The 16,922-nt window shown below is 38.5% G+C and overlaps 2 protein-coding genes across 3 annotated transcripts; both read left to right on the top strand.

Annotated features, from left to right (window-relative positions):
- Nucleotides 1-261: 261 nt before the first annotated feature.
- On the top strand, nt 262-2,035 carry LOC117477732 (extracellular matrix protein 1-like). Its single transcript, XM_034124469.1, has 3 exons — nt 262-393; nt 481-725; nt 1,473-2,035. Exons 1-3 carry the CDS (start codon nt 321-323, stop codon nt 1,674-1,676), a joined length of 522 nt encoding a protein of 173 aa, XP_033980360.1. The 5' UTR covers nt 262-320; the 3' UTR covers nt 1,677-2,035.
- A 1,124-nt stretch (nt 2,036-3,159) lies between these two features.
- LOC117477729 (phosphatidylinositol 4-phosphate 5-kinase type-1 alpha-like) lies at nt 3,160-16,903 on the top strand. Of its 2 annotated transcripts, XM_034124467.1 has the most exons (16): nt 3,160-3,292; nt 3,629-3,790; nt 5,418-5,452; nt 5,658-5,744; nt 6,165-6,295; nt 6,411-6,528; nt 7,155-7,307; nt 9,701-10,000; nt 10,160-10,368; nt 10,455-10,538; nt 10,687-10,735; nt 10,826-10,910; nt 11,955-12,122; nt 12,273-12,492; nt 14,234-14,309; nt 14,403-16,903. In XM_034124467.1, the coding sequence occupies exons 2-16, from the start codon at nt 3,742-3,744 to the stop codon at nt 14,406-14,408; spliced, it is 1,770 nt and encodes a 589-aa protein (XP_033980358.1). In that variant the 5' UTR covers nt 3,160-3,292; nt 3,629-3,741; the 3' UTR covers nt 14,409-16,903. The 2 variants fall into 2 exon arrangements, with proteins under 2 accessions (XP_033980358.1, XP_033980357.1); XM_034124466.1 differs by having other exon boundaries at nt 14,234-16,903.
- The last annotated feature ends 19 nt before the right edge of the window (nt 16,904-16,922 follow it).

The raw sequence follows: 16,922 nt of genomic DNA, 5'->3' as shown, positions 1-16,922 counted from the left end.
AAAGGGCTTATTACGAAATGTATTATCAGGGCCCTGGATTATTTATTTCCCTTACGAATGCAGACTTTTGAGAACAAATTGTTAGGTTGTCTGTATCAGCAGATATCACTAAGGTTCAAACTCATTACGTTTTTATCTTGACAGGACATGACATTGTGTAGCTGTGTTTCCCATCATCCCTTATACCCCCACTTCCAAGCATTTCACGCCCACAGACTCAGTCCCCTCGCCCATATAAACTGGTAACGTTCAGGTCACAATACCACAAGCAGCTTGTTGGAGAGAAATTTCAAAATTAAAGCTCCTGCTACCATACAGCTATGATTTCGATTGTAGGCCTCTCAGGATTTTGGATACTCGCACTGCTGACCCTCCATGGTGCAGATGTGGGAGGTATTTGCTTTAAGATTCTTCAAGCATTTATACTTAATGTACTCTTCAAATTGCAATGCTGTTAACTTTTGTGCATCTTTCCCACAGAGACCAAGAAAAACTCTCTGAATGAGCCTGACGTGCCTTTCCCGCCTGCATGTCCCACAGCGGAGAACCTTGCTGCCGTCTGCCTCCAGGGTCAGGGTCGTCCCAGATACCTGTCCAGCTTCTTCCCAAAGTCCGGGGTCAGTCACTTCCGTCGCCGTGGAAACTCCATCAACCGTATGGAGTCGTGGTTCAGTCTGTGCTGCAGAGGACAGGAGGACCAGATCCTCTGCTGCACACAACAAGCTGTGAGTGTGTGTGCGGGGGAGAAATGATATTACATAGGTATTTATAAATATATGTATGCAGAGGAAACCTGACTCTTAGCTAGATATATCAGCTTTTGGATTAAATATGAAATATAATTCAGATTCCAATTCGATTGTTATAAAATATTCGAACCTCAAAACAATGAAACTATGATAAATGCATTTTGTAAAATGTTTCCCCTGCTTTAACAAGCACAACTACACTTAGAACTCTTCGTTTTTCATCAGGGAACTCAACATAAAATATAATTTAAATGTCCTCATGTACATGTCTTTTTTATTTGGGGTTATTTTAAAACAAGAAAATACTTTCTGTATTTATGAATATTTATGAAGATTTACAAAAAAAAATGTTTCTTTTAAAATCAAATCATAACACGAAAAACATAATTGATATAATGTAACAATGAAAACTGTTGATTTAAAACATAATTCAGGAACAGGTTATATTTATGCCAGTTTTTATGTGCCTATTCTTAAAGATAGCTACATGGTGACCAAAATGCCTCAGACATTCAGCATGAGTAGCAGATTAAAAATACAAATGACAATAAACGTTTTGAAGAATGACTAAATCATAGAGTAATGTAGTCTTCTGCACCTAATAACAAAGCCACATATTTAACTAAGTGAACAGAGAATGGTGAGGATGTGTGCAGATTGAGCTGATGCTTTTGAGGGGAGATGAAATACCACTTTGTGACACCATGAATGTTTTTCTTACAGTGGAAACAAGCCCTGTCCCAGTTCTGTACTGAAGAGTCTTCCACCATGACTAGGGCATATGTGTGCTGTGCGGACACAGGAGAGGCTCGCTGGACGTGCTTCAACGAGGAGCTGCCAAACCCAAACTATGATCCAACCCCAGGCTACACTGCACCCCCGGTCCCTGAGGAGGCAGGATTCACCTTTGATGCAAATGCTTGCTAAGGGATAATCAACATAACATATACAGTATTAAAGAAAACAAAAAACACCCATTGTATAACTTTTAGGGGGTAAGAAAAATAAAAAAATGGTACAAGATAATAATAAGAGGTATAATGCGATGTATCCTGCCGTTCTTATCAGAGAGGAGGACAGGGCCTGGTTGTGTTCATGCTGAGTAAGGGTGATAACAGCTGAAGTATTATTGTATCTCTGTATTTACCCATGCTTTGTCACAACAACAAGAAAATGTTTTTTTGAATTGCACTCTCTGCACATTTTCACAGTTAACACTCAAATAAGACAGTTTCTGACATGTAATGTTGTATTAGAGAAATAAAGGATGAAATGAAGACAGAAAAGATCTCAACTGCTTTTTTTGTTGTCACTTAACAAGCTACTGATAGTGGACTTGACATACATTGGGACAAATGGTAGCAGGAAATAAAAAACAAGTTGAGTTTTGAAACAAGGTCATGTCATGCACAGTAACAGAAGAATCCCACATGTAATTAAACCTTTTACAAATAGCCCACCAGGGGTCACCGTTTCCTGTAATGAAACACATAGGGTGTGGGACATTCACAGATCTGTGATCACTAAAAAACAGTTTGGAAGTGCTGCTGGGCCTGAATAGCTGGAGCAAAATTCACAAATAAACATAATAAAACATCTTAAAACTGTTTGACTGAGATATTTAAATGTGTACAGTATGTTTTTGTATTTGAACTGTTAATTTGCTCCAGGCCAACAAACGAAAGACCAGATCATTTCCGGTTGCGCTTCAAAATAATTGTGGATCATTCAGAATCAGAACAAATCATCCTTGAGAGTAGGAAAACAGTTGTGATGATAGCAGAAAAAATAAAAATATATATTAAAAATGTAAATTTGCATAGTAGTATAATTGGCACATTTGTGTTGTGAAATTAGTCACGTTATTGTCAGTGTATCAACAGTATTGCAATGGTGAGTGAAATGAAAGAAACAATTAGTTAAGTACACATTTAGGTAATTGTACTTTTAGGTAATTGTGCCTTTAATTTTTCTGAGTCATTTACTGCTTAATCTTTGGTTTGGTAAAACAGGGAAAAGCTGATCTGTAGATTTCTCGACTATTTGCTTCAGTTCTAATTGCTACTTGGACTATATTAATGGATCTAAATACTTACTTGAGTATTTAACTACATACGGCTACATACATATATATCTATATTCAGTGGTGTAATGTTAAAGTACAATTACTCAAGTACTGTACTTCAATACGACGCTTTTGTACTCAGGTAAGATTGTGCATGCAGGGCTTTTGGTTGTATCAAAGTAGTTTAACACTGTAGTATTTCTACTTTTACTTAAGTAACTTCCACCTCTGTCTATATTTGTTCAGCTGGTACGATAAATCTATTTTTTCGGTTTTCTAGGCACACTCTGTTTTATTCTGAAACTAATTTCACCGGAAATTATACTATTTCTTTGTGGAAGAGAACAGAACACCAAACTGCCGCTTCCGCACTGCTTCCTTGTTTATTAGTTTTAGGTGAAATAGTGCCTTCAGAAGAGTAAGAAGTGTATTTATTCTGTCTTTGGAAACGGCGAGTAACTCTCCACAACCTTTCTGAGTGAGTTGGCTTTCTGTTTGTGTGTTTGTTAGTTAGTCATGAGCCTGACTAGCTTGGCTAAAGTTAGAAAAGTTTAATCAGAGTTAGCAGCTAACTTAGCTTCTGGCTTCGTTATGTTAAATGTCGTAATCCAGACTCCTCAGAAAGTTCTTGCTAGCTCGTTGTAGCATTCACTGAATCCTTCCATTTAACTTTATTTCCATTATTCACGGTAACTCTCCTGTCCTGTTTATTTTCAAATCCCCCATCAACAGAGCCAACGTGGCTGCTGTCAATATTTGGGGCATGAAGTCATCTGAGGTGTTTTTGTTAAGTAGCTACTTTTTGTCTACACAGATCTCCAGCTAACTGACGTGCTAACACAGAGAAACGGAATACATTTGATGTCCAGGAGGGAGCCAGGATCTGAGTTTCATCACAACCAAGTCTAGGTTCAGCTTCTGGTCTGAATGGCCACAGCTGCAGAGGAGCCTCCAGGGCTGCCTGGCATCTCTGGCAGTAAGTACTGTTTTATTACACAGTTATACACTACCTTTTATTAGAAGGAATATATCAGATGTATCTGACACGTAAGCTAACCAATGTCTACCAGGGTCCTATGTTCTACAGCTCAATATCCTCTTAATATGACACATTAGGTGATCTTTCAAAGGGTTTTATGTTCTCAGCAATACTTTTTTCCATAGGTACAATGTTTAATGTATGTTTCCATTTGTCAATACGTCACAGCCATCCACATACAGCTTATAGCCAACTGATTTGGTACTATCCGATGCCATCAGATTTGCAGGCATGTTAGTTTTCTTGACTTTAAACGTTGATATGTCCACAGTGATTTGATTGATTAGTTTTTTACCAGACAACCTGGATTTGAAACATCAACTTCCCTTTGTTCTTTTGCAATTTGAACTCTTAAGATAGGTATCACCACCAGTCTCTTACAGTGTGAGATCATGTCATGAGACACAGACATGCCTAAAACTCAACACAAGGCTAGACCAACTCAAAATAGAAAAAAGCAACAGAACAACTTAGAGAGGACGTAGCTCTGGTGCAACGTCATTTCACAAGGTTCAACTTACCATGATCGTGTTTCCTTTTTCAAACCATAATTAGAAACTGTGTTGGACCCTCGGGAACATAAGGATGAACCCTTTGAGATGAGTCATTCACTTACATAGACAGATACATGGACATCGGTTCGGGTTATGGATTTCTTTGGACAAACATGTTTGAGCATGCCACCATTTTATTAGTTAGTTAGTAAGTTAGTTACCAAGGTGGTTAAATAACCTAGATGTCACAATGCAAACATGTATCTTCCTAGTTTAACACACAACCTGTGTAACCCTAATAACTGTAATTCTCAAATGATTTCCATTGGTGTGTTGTACCTCGGTTTCCAGGTAATAAGACATACCTAGCTTAATCTAAAGCCACCAATACTTTTTCAGTGGTACTGAAACTAACAATATTCAGTTTATTATGATATAAAACCGATAAAAGAAGGAACCAAAAACCAAGTGAGTGGAGATAAGCTGCAGGACATAGGGCAATTTAACAAAAATGTTAACTCAGCAAATGTTGTTTTTCTTGTCTAATTAAGTGTTTAAGGACTTTACCACAAATATATTTTCTCCTTAAAGTGTAACATGACAGAATTTCGCTGTAAATAATTAACCGATGCAAACTGATAGGCACACAGTCACAACATTTTGTTTATTCTTAAAATATAAAAGTAAACTATTAAGGGCTAATGTTGACTTTGGACTCCCAGAAACCTACCTATCGACTTTAGCATTCATTAATTAGCCTTGTTTGAACCCACGTTAATAGTAATAGCATACTTATCTAATTCCTCCCATTGCACGCAAAGACCTGCAGACTCAGTTCTGGAGGAGACTGTCTTCTCTCAGAGGTAATGTAAACGAGGTGCGTCTGCATGCTTGTTTCAAAGCTGCACCCTTTGTTTTCCACAGTAGTTAAAATGGTAGATGCTGTTTCAAGCTGTGCTGTGTGATATGTATGCATCCAGTGTGAGATTGCATTTGTCGAATTACCTATTTTCTATTCCTTTTTGTGTATTCATTTCTAAAATGTTTGCTCCTTCCCTTTTTCACTTCAGTTTCGGCTGCGACTCGAAAAAATGCGCTTCCGGAGGTAAGAAATAACTGATTTGTTGGTAGGAAATGCGTAATCTAGCTATGTGTCAATTAGGAAACACACATTGCGTTCATCTTTACAAAGTTTACAGATTTTCGGCTGACACATCATCTATTCCTTCCTCTTTGAACAAAGTACAGAATATTACATTTGAGTGATTTTCCTCTCGTAATTCTCCTTTCCACCTTGTTTCTACCAACAGAGTCCCATCACCACCATGTCTCCGGCCATGAAGAAAACCATCGGCCATCGAGGAATTGACACCACGGGGGAGACGACGTACAAGAAGGTAGGGCCGCCATTGACTGACACACATTTACTCACTTAGAGCTGCCAATTATTGTCGCTTTAATATGACTTTTTTTAGAGCCAGACGTGACTCTTTCATACTTTTTGTTTGTCTGGCCAACACTCCAAAACCCAAAGGAATTCAAAGTGTTAACAATGTATTGAGTCTTACCTCAAAAAGATGACCTGACATTAAATCCGATATCAAAATAGCTGTGTTGATTGTCTAATCGATGAATTAAGTAACTGTTGCAGCTCTACTCTTACTGTTAATGTATTTTTAAAAAGCCTAAAAAGCAACATGTTATAAGATTTTATTAGTCTGTTTCTTGGCCAGTCCTGTTATTGGGATTGATTATGATGATAGAGATATATAGACATATATATTTGTTATTACATGTGAGATTGCTCTTTCTTCCAGACAACATCATCCGCCCTCCAAGGCGCTATCCAGTTAGGCATCACACACACGGTGGGCAGCTTAACTCAGAAACCTGAGAGAGACGTGCTGCTGCAGGACTTTGAAGTGGTCGAAAGCATCTTCTTTCCTAGGCGAGTCTTAAATATTGTGTAGAAGTAATGATGTTTTGTCTGTGCTACATTATTACTTCTTTACCTAACTCTTTATGTAGTCTAATCCTCTGGCTCTTTTGTATTTTTCTGGCAGTGAGGGCAGTAACCTGACACCAGCCCACCACTATGGAGACTTCCAGTTCAAGACGTATGCCCCAATGGCCTTCCGCTACTTCAGGGAGATGTTTGGCATCCGGCCTGACGACTACATGGTATTCTTGTTTACTCAGCATCTTATATGTTCACAGAAAATGTGCTACATGAACAGTATCGAAAGAGAGATGTGAACTGTGAGAAGAAAGGTGTTATTGAGGAAGTGAAACTGGGGAAGTGTGAAGTAATCGGGTGTTGACACTTAATGTGAAGGTGGAGCTGCGTCTGATGTAAAGGCATGGCTGATCTGTTTTGACTCCCTCCCCTCCCTCTTTTCAGTGCACACACAGTATCACTGATATGTTAATCTACACATTCTTATTTGCAGATAGAATAGATACATCAATACAATAATGTAAATAATAACCAAGGGTGACGCATACAAAGTAATTGATTTTGATTTGATAATAGGATATAAATATGTTTAAAAGTTGTTAACCAACTATGTGATACAGGGCAGTCACACTGTAAAGGTATCAAGTCCCATCACATCTGATTTCAAGAACCTCAAAGTATCCCTGATCCAGTATTTAAAAGTCTAAACAATTAAACAGCAATGTGTTGCTTTAGGTTTGATTGTCGGTTTAGTAGAGGGTTACATTCAGGTTTTATAACGAAAAGATCTGTGAGGAGGTTGGCCAGCTTGTTTCTAACCTCTGAGTCTGTGTTGTTTGTCTGGTTACAGTACTCTCTGTGTAATGAGTCGCTGATAGAGCTGTCAAACTCCGGAGCCAGTGGATCTCTCTTCTACGTCTCCAGTGATGATGAGTTCATCATCAAGACAGTGCAGCACAAAGAGGCGGAGTTTCTGCAGAAACTGCTTCCAGGATACTTCATGGTAAGATTTGTTGAGTGGCTTTATGTACAAGATGGTATCTGCAGAGAAAAAAAAACTATGGACTGAATCCTACTCAATATACTCTTGTACATTGATCCCTCAAATTCAAAGTATCTTAGATAGAACTTGTGCTGTTACAATTTAACTCTAAGAATGAGAATTAATCTGCAGTTATTTTCATAATCCACTACTCTTAAAACCTGCTAAGCCCCACGGACCCTTCGGCGGGTCCGAAACCACAACATCTGCAAGCAACAGTGTCTGAGGGCTTCTTAAGATTGAATAAACTATGAATGTTTCATATCCATGTAACGGGAAGAAACTCAGCTAACTGATGATTTTTTTATTTTTAGCAAAAAAAAACACAAGGCTAACGCTGAGCCTCTGAATTAGCCCTGAGCGAAAAAATGCTAACGCCGTTAGCACAGAACTCATGGTATAACACCCTTATTACTTATCGTAACTGCACATCCAACCCATTGATTAGCATCGTGAGAATACACAGAATCGATAGGTATCTGTATCATCACTCCATGATCAGAACTTGCGACATTAGAAACAAAAACAGACATCACAACACGTGGCATTAGGTAGCAAACACGGCAATATGTCTTACCTTTGTTGTTGTCTGATCAAAAGTTGTCTTCAATGGCATTAAAACGATAAAAACGCTGCTGAAGGTTAATCCATAGGTTAATCCAATGTGTCTGTGTCACTTTGAAATGATTTCTGATAATCCATAAGCAATAAACCTAGTTTTAAGTTTTCAGATTTCAGAGCGTAAATTAGGTTTCGCTTTAGGCAAACTGCGTGTGCATAGCTCTCATTTCTCAATGGAAACGTTGGTGTGTATGTGGAAATTCCCCTTCGATTCTATTGGCTCTAGCGATTCAAAAGAGATGTCAATCATCAAAATCGACCAATGGGTTCCAGAGAAACGGCAAATACGCCCATTTCCACCCAAATGACGGATGGGTCATTTCCACCTCCAGAGGTGGAGCTTTTTTTGCTAAATCTCTCTAAAAAGGTCAAATGTCACTTGTTTTGCATTAATCTTCATACAGGGTACTTATTATATGTTGTACTTTGGATTCCTAAAGCTTTTAGTCTACTAACCCATCATCCAATGGTGGTTTTCACTATAAGTAAAAAATACTTTTTGGACGGACACTATAATTTACAGTTTTTTACTATGTTCAATCTGAATTTTCTTTAAAATAAAAAACATCTATATTGATTCTGACTTTTCTACATCCAACTCACAGGTTTATCATTACTTTGAGAAAAAAGATTATTAATTTTCCCCTTTTAGAAGTGAAGATATGGTCATTTGTTCTGGGAATGTCATTTTCGAGCCTGAGACCTGAAAAACAGGCTTGGGGCTTAACAGGTTAAATCCTAGTCCTTTTTTCATGCAAAGCATTCCATGAACTGGCTGTAGCTCGTTCCATGCAAATTTCACATAAAAAAAAAAACACCTTTTGGCTTTAGTCTGTTGGTTTGAAAGTATGATAGATTTGAATACATTTCATTGCGCATTTAGAAATACAGTCATATTGTAGACCAATGATCCTGAATTTAGGGGAATTCATCCACAAAAAAGACACTGGACGCTGCACTAGGTCAGAAACCAGAGGAGACTGAAGTCCACCGTAGAAGGACCACTTTTGGACAAAATGTCTTCTCCATTAAAGGAAGCTCTTTCTGGAATAGCCTCCCAACTGAGATACGGGATTGTCCCACTCTCAATAGTTTTAAAGGTCAACTCAAAGAATGGTTGAGAAACAAACAGACAGTGCAATCACCGCTAAATGCACTTTAATACAGGGGTATCTCCTCTTGCACTTTATGTATCTCTTGTATCTTATCTTGCACTTTATATGTCGTTGCTGCTAGATTGTACTGCCATGTGGTAAACGCTTGTATGCTGCTCTTGCTCTTTTTGCATATCATGTATTTATTTTTGCTATGTTTATAAATGTCATGTTCTTATATGTTGTATGTGAGGGACTGCGGATGGAAATTAGCTCAAAGCTAAAATCCGGCATATTGTCTTAAGTGTTCATTAATGTGCATTGTCCCTGTTCAAATAAACGATTCAATGAAATGAATGAATCCTTAGAAAAAATTAATCATTAGATTCTGCTTTAACAGATTTTAAATACTTAGATTTTAACTCTCAATCCAAATATTACCCCTACATGATTTGATTGTCTGTGTCTTATTTGCACATTCTCAAATGATACACACCGACTCAAGATTTCTTAACAATGTGGGATGATTTGTTATATTTTACTAATTTGATTTATAATTTATGTATTTTTCAGTTTAGTCAACCATTTCGTTTTTTAATAATTTAAATCGCTTCTTTCTTCTTCTCTGCCATCGTCTAGAACCTGAACCAGAACAAGCGGACCTTATTACCAAAGTTTTACGGCCTGTACTGCGTCCATGCAGGGGGTAAGAACATCCGCATTGTAGCCATGAACAATCTGCTGCCGAGCTCCGTACGGATGCACCTCAAGTACGATCTGAAGGGCTCCACCTACAAGAGACGAGCTTCAGCTAAAGAGAGGGAGAAGGCCGTGCCCACATACAAGGACCTGGATTTCATGCAGAACATGCAGGACGGGCTGTTACTGGAGGGGGACAAGTACCATGCTGTTTGCAAGACCCTCCAGAGAGACTGTCTGGTGAGAGAGCCACAGTGATGCCTGCTTAAACATGACACTACACACAAGATCATACACAAATCAGTAATAGTAAAACACATCTGCTTTTTTTCCCTCATATTCTTCTTTTTCTAATTCATTTGTATTCCCATTTTGGTGTGTTCCTTGATTTCCTTCCAGCTTTTGCAAAGTTTTAAGATTATGGACTACAGCCTTCTGGTGGGAGTCCACAATGTTGATCAGGCGTGTTTAGAGCAAGCTGGCGAAGAGGCAGTTGCCGGGGCAGCGGACCAGAGGAGGCCGCAGGTTCAGAAGTCCCTCTACAGCACTGCTATTGAGGCCATCCAGGCTGATGTGGGGCGCATGGGATCACAGGACACAGAGGACAAGTGAGTGACTGATTTTCAGTTGCCAGAGAGCGGTCATGTTTACTGAAATGTGTTAAATCTAATTGTTTTTGTTTGAATTTGAACAGAACTGGAGGAATCCCAGCACGCAACTCAAAAGGCGAGAGGCAGCTGGTGTATATTGGTATCATTGACATTCTGCAGTCCTATAGGTAAGCACATTTTATTAAGTTTAATCTACAAACCCCTCATCCAGTCACTGATTCACTCTCTACACTCTCTTCTATGCTCTCTCTGTGTTAACCCAGGATGTGTTCAGGCGTACTGAGTCTAATCTGGGATATATGTGTTGTTTTTCAGATTTGTAAAGAGGCTTGAACACTCGTGGAAAGCGCTGGTTCACGATGGGGTAAGGTACCCCCACTCTTATCAGATAATTGTGTTATAAATTCAAAATATTCACAGTACATGTAACCCGTGAATCATTCCTCTTCTGTAGGATACTGTATCGGTTCACAGACCGAGTTTCTACGCAGACCGATTTCACAAGTTCATGTGCAATGTCGTCTTCAGGAAGCTATCATGTAAGTAGATATTGCATTCATAACTCTGTTTTCACCATCTTAACGATTGCACTGTGATTGGATTTCTCAAACTACTTGTAGATCTGGTCTGGGAAACATTTGGCCACAAATCTTTTATTGTGTAAACGCTAATATGTCTTGATGCATCGAGACAAGGACGTAGCGGGAAAATACGTCATCAAAACCTCTTGTGTTGTTCCTCCTTTCTTATCTCTAGTTGATTCTCAAGTTGCTTGTGAAGTAAAATAATAACAAATAGGCTCTGTAGTCCAAACTAAAATGGCAAACTTTTAATTGCTCCCATATGATGTTAACACTGCATCACTGCTTCCCATAGGTAACTTAATAACCATCAGATTAGTTCGCTTACACTGGCTTTGTGTATGACGTCTGAAATGTCAAAAAAGACCATATTGATGTGAGTGCATCAAACATATTTCGCTATTTGAAATTCTTTTGGGTTTCATTTTTGGCAGACACGGATCGAGGAGTGTATTACCGCCTCGTCAAAAACAACAATGCATTTGGTCTAGGCAAACATAAATGATATGTTGGATTTGAATGAGATCTGATCACTTGAGATACATGTTGAGACATATTCTAATGGGTGTGTGAAGTGAAGTACTTCCAGCTGCGGTAGGATCACTAAAGAGGAATGTTAATGCCAGGTGCAAACAAGGTCTGTGTGCACGAGTATGAGCGCTGGAACCCTGCGGTGCAACACAGATCACAACTGTTGCCATGCAATAAAAGTTTGGGATTCCTGTTGGGAGCTTCCTCCGTGAGACCTATTTCTTGCCTTGGATGCTGCTTTAATATCCTGCCAATAGCAAATAATATGGGTCAACATGGATCCCTTTAAGCCATTCAACAAACAAAGTCACAAACATATTATGGAATGCATCTTGGCACCAGGATTGCATTGCCACACCCTGTGCAGCGCCTCTGCTCCTGTCAGTGCACACTCGTGCCCTGACACCAACATTGAGCCCATAATGTCTGAGTTTAGGACTGTTCATTGATCCTTTTTCCTCTTGTATGTAGTGAAGACCTCGCCAACTAAGAAGCGGCGAGCCGTGTCACATGCTCCTCTGAGAAAGCTGGCTGGACCGGGGCCTCCTCTGTCGACTCAAGTGAGCATCAACAGCCAGCACCCTGTTTTCCAAAGTCAAAGCAGCAATGAGACCAAAGAAGAAACCGAAGGAGACAAAGGTAAGAACTGGAAATAGGAATTGTATGTTTCAGCTGGAGTGCAGAAAACTCATTCTGCTTTGTGCAGATGAAGTCCTCCAGCGTGTCCCAGCATGTGAAGTGCTTCTCTCACAACACAGCAATAACTGTTTTCCCTCCCGTTCCACCCAGTCCTCCAGTCAGGTCGTCCTGACCTCCTCCCAAAGACCTTACCGCCCAGCAACGCTGTTGGCAAACCTGCTGAAACCGCCTCCTCCACCTCCTCCACCTCCTTGGGAGACCCTGCTCCAACAAGTCAGCCTCCGCCTCCCTCTGAGGACACATACATGTCGGTGGGAGTGGATTTAAACAGCACATCGAGCAAAGACCAGGAGCACAGCACCACCAAGAGGTAAGAGGAAAAATACTCATGAAGATGTTTTTATATGAGAGATCCTCAGCAGGATATTTAAATGTGTTCGGTACTTACATAGATTATAATAAAGATTATAATATATATATACTCTAAAAGGCAATTATAAAATGTGTGTTTTTCTTATATATAATTTAATTTAAAATAACATTTAAAATACTGTTAGGAAGGTTTTTCTTGCAGCTTATTGTCGCAAGCCATCTTCAATTTAATCCAATGTGTGAATGGCTGCTTCTGTAGCAGCTCAAAGCCATGTAGTCTGGGGTGTGGTTAAATCGAGTGCAGCTTAAATACAATTTGAATTTATTGATTTGAATTTGAATTGGTGGTTGAATTTTCCGCAACTGATTGCTTCCATTAGGTGCTTTCACACCAAGTACTTTTCCCAGGAATAGTTCCCGGAACTTAGTTCCTATCCTATCTAGTAGATCGCGTTCACACCGGAATAAGTCCCTGAGGGAGGATTACGCAAATGAAGCATGGATGTATAATAAGAACTATACAAAGGCTATACAAATGTTCATACTGGGTAGTTTATTTAGTTTATTAGAAGCTGCTGGGACTCCCACTCTACTGAAGCCTTCCGAGTAAATCGCCAGAACGCCAACACCTCCTCATCACTCCACCGCTCCCATGTTTTCTTTTGTGTTGCCATAAGTTATTCTCTCTCCGTTGGTGCGATGGGCTAATGCTAATGCTAATAATGCTAATGCGAGCAAATAAAATGGCTGCTTCACAAAAACCTTTCAGAGTTTTACGGGGCGTGGTTTGCAATTCGCCCAGCCAATCAGAAATTGGAACCTTTTTCTCCCCAGGAAAGTCCCTGCTCTCTAGCAAAAAAAGCATGGATGTATAATAAGAACTGGATACAGCGTGGAAGGCGGGACCTCGTTCATTCCTATGAGAGTTGCTCATTGGCACATGAAGAATAACGTTATTAGCACATTTTACAACTTGAGGACCGAATAAGGGCTATACAAATGTTCATACTGGGTAGTTTATTTTCCTCAGAGTCCGGCGCACTTCCTGGGGGCTTGCTAAAAAGGGGTGAAAAGGTTTGCAAAAAAAAGTTCTATTTCCAGATCTTTTTGGTGTGAACGCAAAATCCCAGGAACTATCGGAACTACTCCTGGGAAAAGTACTCCGGCGTGAAAGCGCCTATTCACATGACGCATAATGAATACAGGAAGTTCTGTATTGATATTTGTATCACTTGACGGGTCCTGGTATTGAATCTGGTATCATTTCGCCATTTCAGCCCAACCCTTGTCAATAATGAACATTTTTAGTTGCAGATAAAAAAATTATAATCTTTATGGTTAATGAGGCATTATCATTTTTTATACAATTTTCTGCTTTGGTTTAAGCCTCAGAAAGACCTTCTGTAAAGGCCTCGTACAAATCCCATCGATCGTGCTGTTAATGGCTATGACTATTACACTGGTATACCTGCAGAAATGTCAACTAACCAGAACCTCAGGAAATACGGCGTGTTGAGGAAGTGGAGCGTCTTAAGAAGGGACATCTAGACTTTTAAATAACAACCTAACTAAAAACGAGGAATAGTTTATGTATACTTTTGGAAGTAACTAGAAGGATTTAAGTGAATAACTTTTTATCAGATCAGAAGTTGTAATTTTGTTGTATATTCGTTTTTTTCACAATGATTTATATTGTCGTATTGTTCAATTTCACTACTCTGCTCCTGTGTTGCTTGCAGAACTCAGTTTGAAGAAATCGGTTCTGTGGAGGTCATCTCACTTCGTGACATTGTTCCTGCTGCAAGCAAATGCTCTGTAAGTTAATAAAATCCTCTGAATCTTGTGACACCTTTAGCTCATTCTGGGTATTTTTCTTTTTTAATTGTGTTCATTGTTTTTGGTTTACAGGTGTAGAAAAATGAACTCAAATGAACAGAGACAAACTTGGAAGATGTTATGAGCACAAATGTTACAACCTCTAATTTGGTGAGATTTGAGGTAAAGTTATATATCGTTTCAGTGAGACCAAGTGGGATTTTAAATGTTTTTTTGTTTAGTTTTTGCACTTTTGATTTCCAAATCTCAACATGGTGTGAGCATGTTAGCGGGTGGTTGTGTCGGACACTAGTGATTGCGGGTACATCAAGGCTATGGTGCTTATTGAACACTATTATTCATCTCATAGGAAAGCTTTTTTATGCACAATCAAGGATTATTCTTGGCACCAATGTGCCCATCTCCATTTAGAGTGTAACAAGAGGACTTTGCCTTATTTGAGCACATCTTTATTTAAGCAATGTTATCAATCGAATTTTATTCTTTTTTTTATTTCTCCTTCTTTGGTGTATAACAAACGCTGTCGCACATCATCATGCATACTTGGAAGTGTCTCAAGCCCAGAGTATCATGTATGGCTTGAATGCTTTAACACAAAACCATGTCATATGTGTTTCAGAACACAGTTTTAAATAAAAGTTTAAATTTTTTAAGGAAATTACTGTATTCATAATGGGTATGCTGCCTTTTTAAAGTCTACTCTTAATGCAAACCATGCTAGAAGAACATGCCTTTTCTATTCAACCAGCTATTATAATAACTGACTGTGAATTATAAATGACTCCTCTCATGTTCAGGTCAAAAGGTTTATTGAAAGCAGTGTTTATACTTATAAACTGTACGATCTGATATCAATTTCAGGCCTAGTGTGTAGATGTCCAAATGTGACGCAAGTACTGGTACTCGAATGGCTTTAAACAAAGCACCACAACAAACCCTGAGCTTGGGTCTGCCTCATGAAGCAAGAATAGTGAGTTAGTCAGCTAAGTTTAGTGTGGATAAAAGAACCCCTTACATATGGGCTGTGAGGGTGAAAATTCCCTTTTCTTACAGGCCCCTTTCTTACAGGATTTAAAAAAACAACAGCATTTAGTTTAAAGTGTCATGTACCAAAGTGTATGACATTATTACAAATGCAGTACAATCATCTTGTTTTCATTATAATGTATTACATTGGTATTATAATATAATACATGTTTGCAGTACAAGGTGTCCCACTACGTCTCTAAACATGCAGGGCAATGCTAACTTAGATGTACCTGTAGTCTATAAACTATTGTTTCATAGTATTCCTATTTGTTCAGTGTAGTATGAACACATTCTAACACTGCAGCCACTGCACACAAAACTGTTTGTTTCTTTTTGGATGGTGTCTGTGTGCGTGCTTGCCGTTTTATCTTTTTACATTTCATCCACGAGAAAAAAAGTTTGCCGAATGTCATTGGGTGGGATGCAGTGGCCAAAAGAAAATTAGCAATATGGTTTCACAGGAGTTTTTGACTTTGTTGCTGAATACTTCAAACTATACACACGGGGGGTACCAGATTTTATAAAGTATTTTTATTTGCAAGTTGGCACTATTTGTGGTCCGATGCTATAAATGAAAAAAGCTAAGTATAAACTCAACATGGATTATTTAAATTTGAGTAATCTACTTCCAACACCTCTACTACTTATGTCAACCATATATTAAGTGTATTTTCAACCTGATTCATGTTTGACTGTTTTATTATTTTAAGCTTTTTGTATTCCCGTTCCTGCTTTTATATTCCAGTGGGGCTTCTTATGGTTAATGGTGATAATAATGACGTAAATATAACATTTGTCATCTTTTAATAAAATCATTAAGAAAAAGACACAAATTGTTAGTGTAAAGTGTGTTGAGGCTCATAAACTAAAGAAATATTTTTGAGACAGGCCCCAACCAAGGCATAGTTGTAATTTTATTTGTCTTAATTTAACATTGAAAGATTCTTTGACCATGCAACACAAATCTTTGTTTACATCGTATATATTCCTGAATGATAAAACGATGCATAACATTAAATTTAATCGATAATATTCCCACCAACATAAGTTTAAAAAGCATCATTTGGGTTCATTTATACATCCTGTAAATTATATTTTATTCTCCTGGCTGTTCAATCTGTCAGCCAATTAATTATGTCCCCATATTTAAAGTAAAACTGTTTCTCATTGAATAAACTCCAAATCAGTGACACATGCAGCCTATGAACCTAACATGTACATAGTTATATGTATTATAGTATTTATTACTGAATGTATTGCTCTGGTGCCCAGAACGTTTATGAATAGTGATAATGGATTGAAAATGTGCCTTTCTATAGCACAGCAAGCCTGTATCTAAGGCTGCTTTTTTAAATCATCATGTATTTCTTTCTGTATACTTTGTTAGTTGGTCTTCACTTGCCTTTGAATTATATACAATAAATGTGTGCACATCTATGCAGGAACCACAGCAAGGCCTTTTCACAGATTATGTATTTACAAGGGATGTACTGTTTTTCTACACTTGTACCTGAAATTATTAAAGAAAAAATGTGCTTGCAAAATTGTCTATGTTGATTTGTT

The sequence above is a fragment of the Trematomus bernacchii genome, unplaced genomic scaffold, assembly GCF_902827165.1.
Source record: "Trematomus bernacchii unplaced genomic scaffold, fTreBer1.1, whole genome shotgun sequence".
Taxonomy (NCBI): Eukaryota; Metazoa; Chordata; class Actinopteri; order Perciformes; family Nototheniidae; genus Trematomus; species Trematomus bernacchii.
The sequence above is the reverse complement of the archived record's forward strand: the minus strand, read 5'-3'. Positions and strand labels throughout refer to the sequence as shown.

Excerpts from the sequence above, each read along its gene's own strand:
- LOC117477729 (XM_034124466.1), top strand. The coding sequence starts at position 3,742 with ATGGCCACAGCTGCAGAGGAGCCTCCAGGGCTGCCTGGCATCTCTGGC. Across the intron at positions 7,308-9,700 it reads TGCTTCCAGGATACTTCATG|AACCTGAACCAGAACAAGCG; the intron begins GTAAGATTTGTT and ends GCCATCGTCTAG. Across the intron at positions 10,369-10,454 it reads TCACAGGACACAGAGGACAA|AACTGGAGGAATCCCAGCAC; the intron begins GTGAGTGACTGA and ends GAATTTGAACAG.
- LOC117477732 (XM_034124469.1), top strand. The coding sequence starts at position 321 with ATGATTTCGATTGTAGGCCTCTCAGGATTTTGGATACTCGCACTGCTG. Across the intron at positions 394-480 it reads CCATGGTGCAGATGTGGGAG|AGACCAAGAAAAACTCTCTG; the intron begins GTATTTGCTTTA and ends TCTTTCCCACAG. Across the intron at positions 726-1,472 it reads TCTGCTGCACACAACAAGCT|TGGAAACAAGCCCTGTCCCA; the intron begins GTGAGTGTGTGT and ends TTTTTCTTACAG.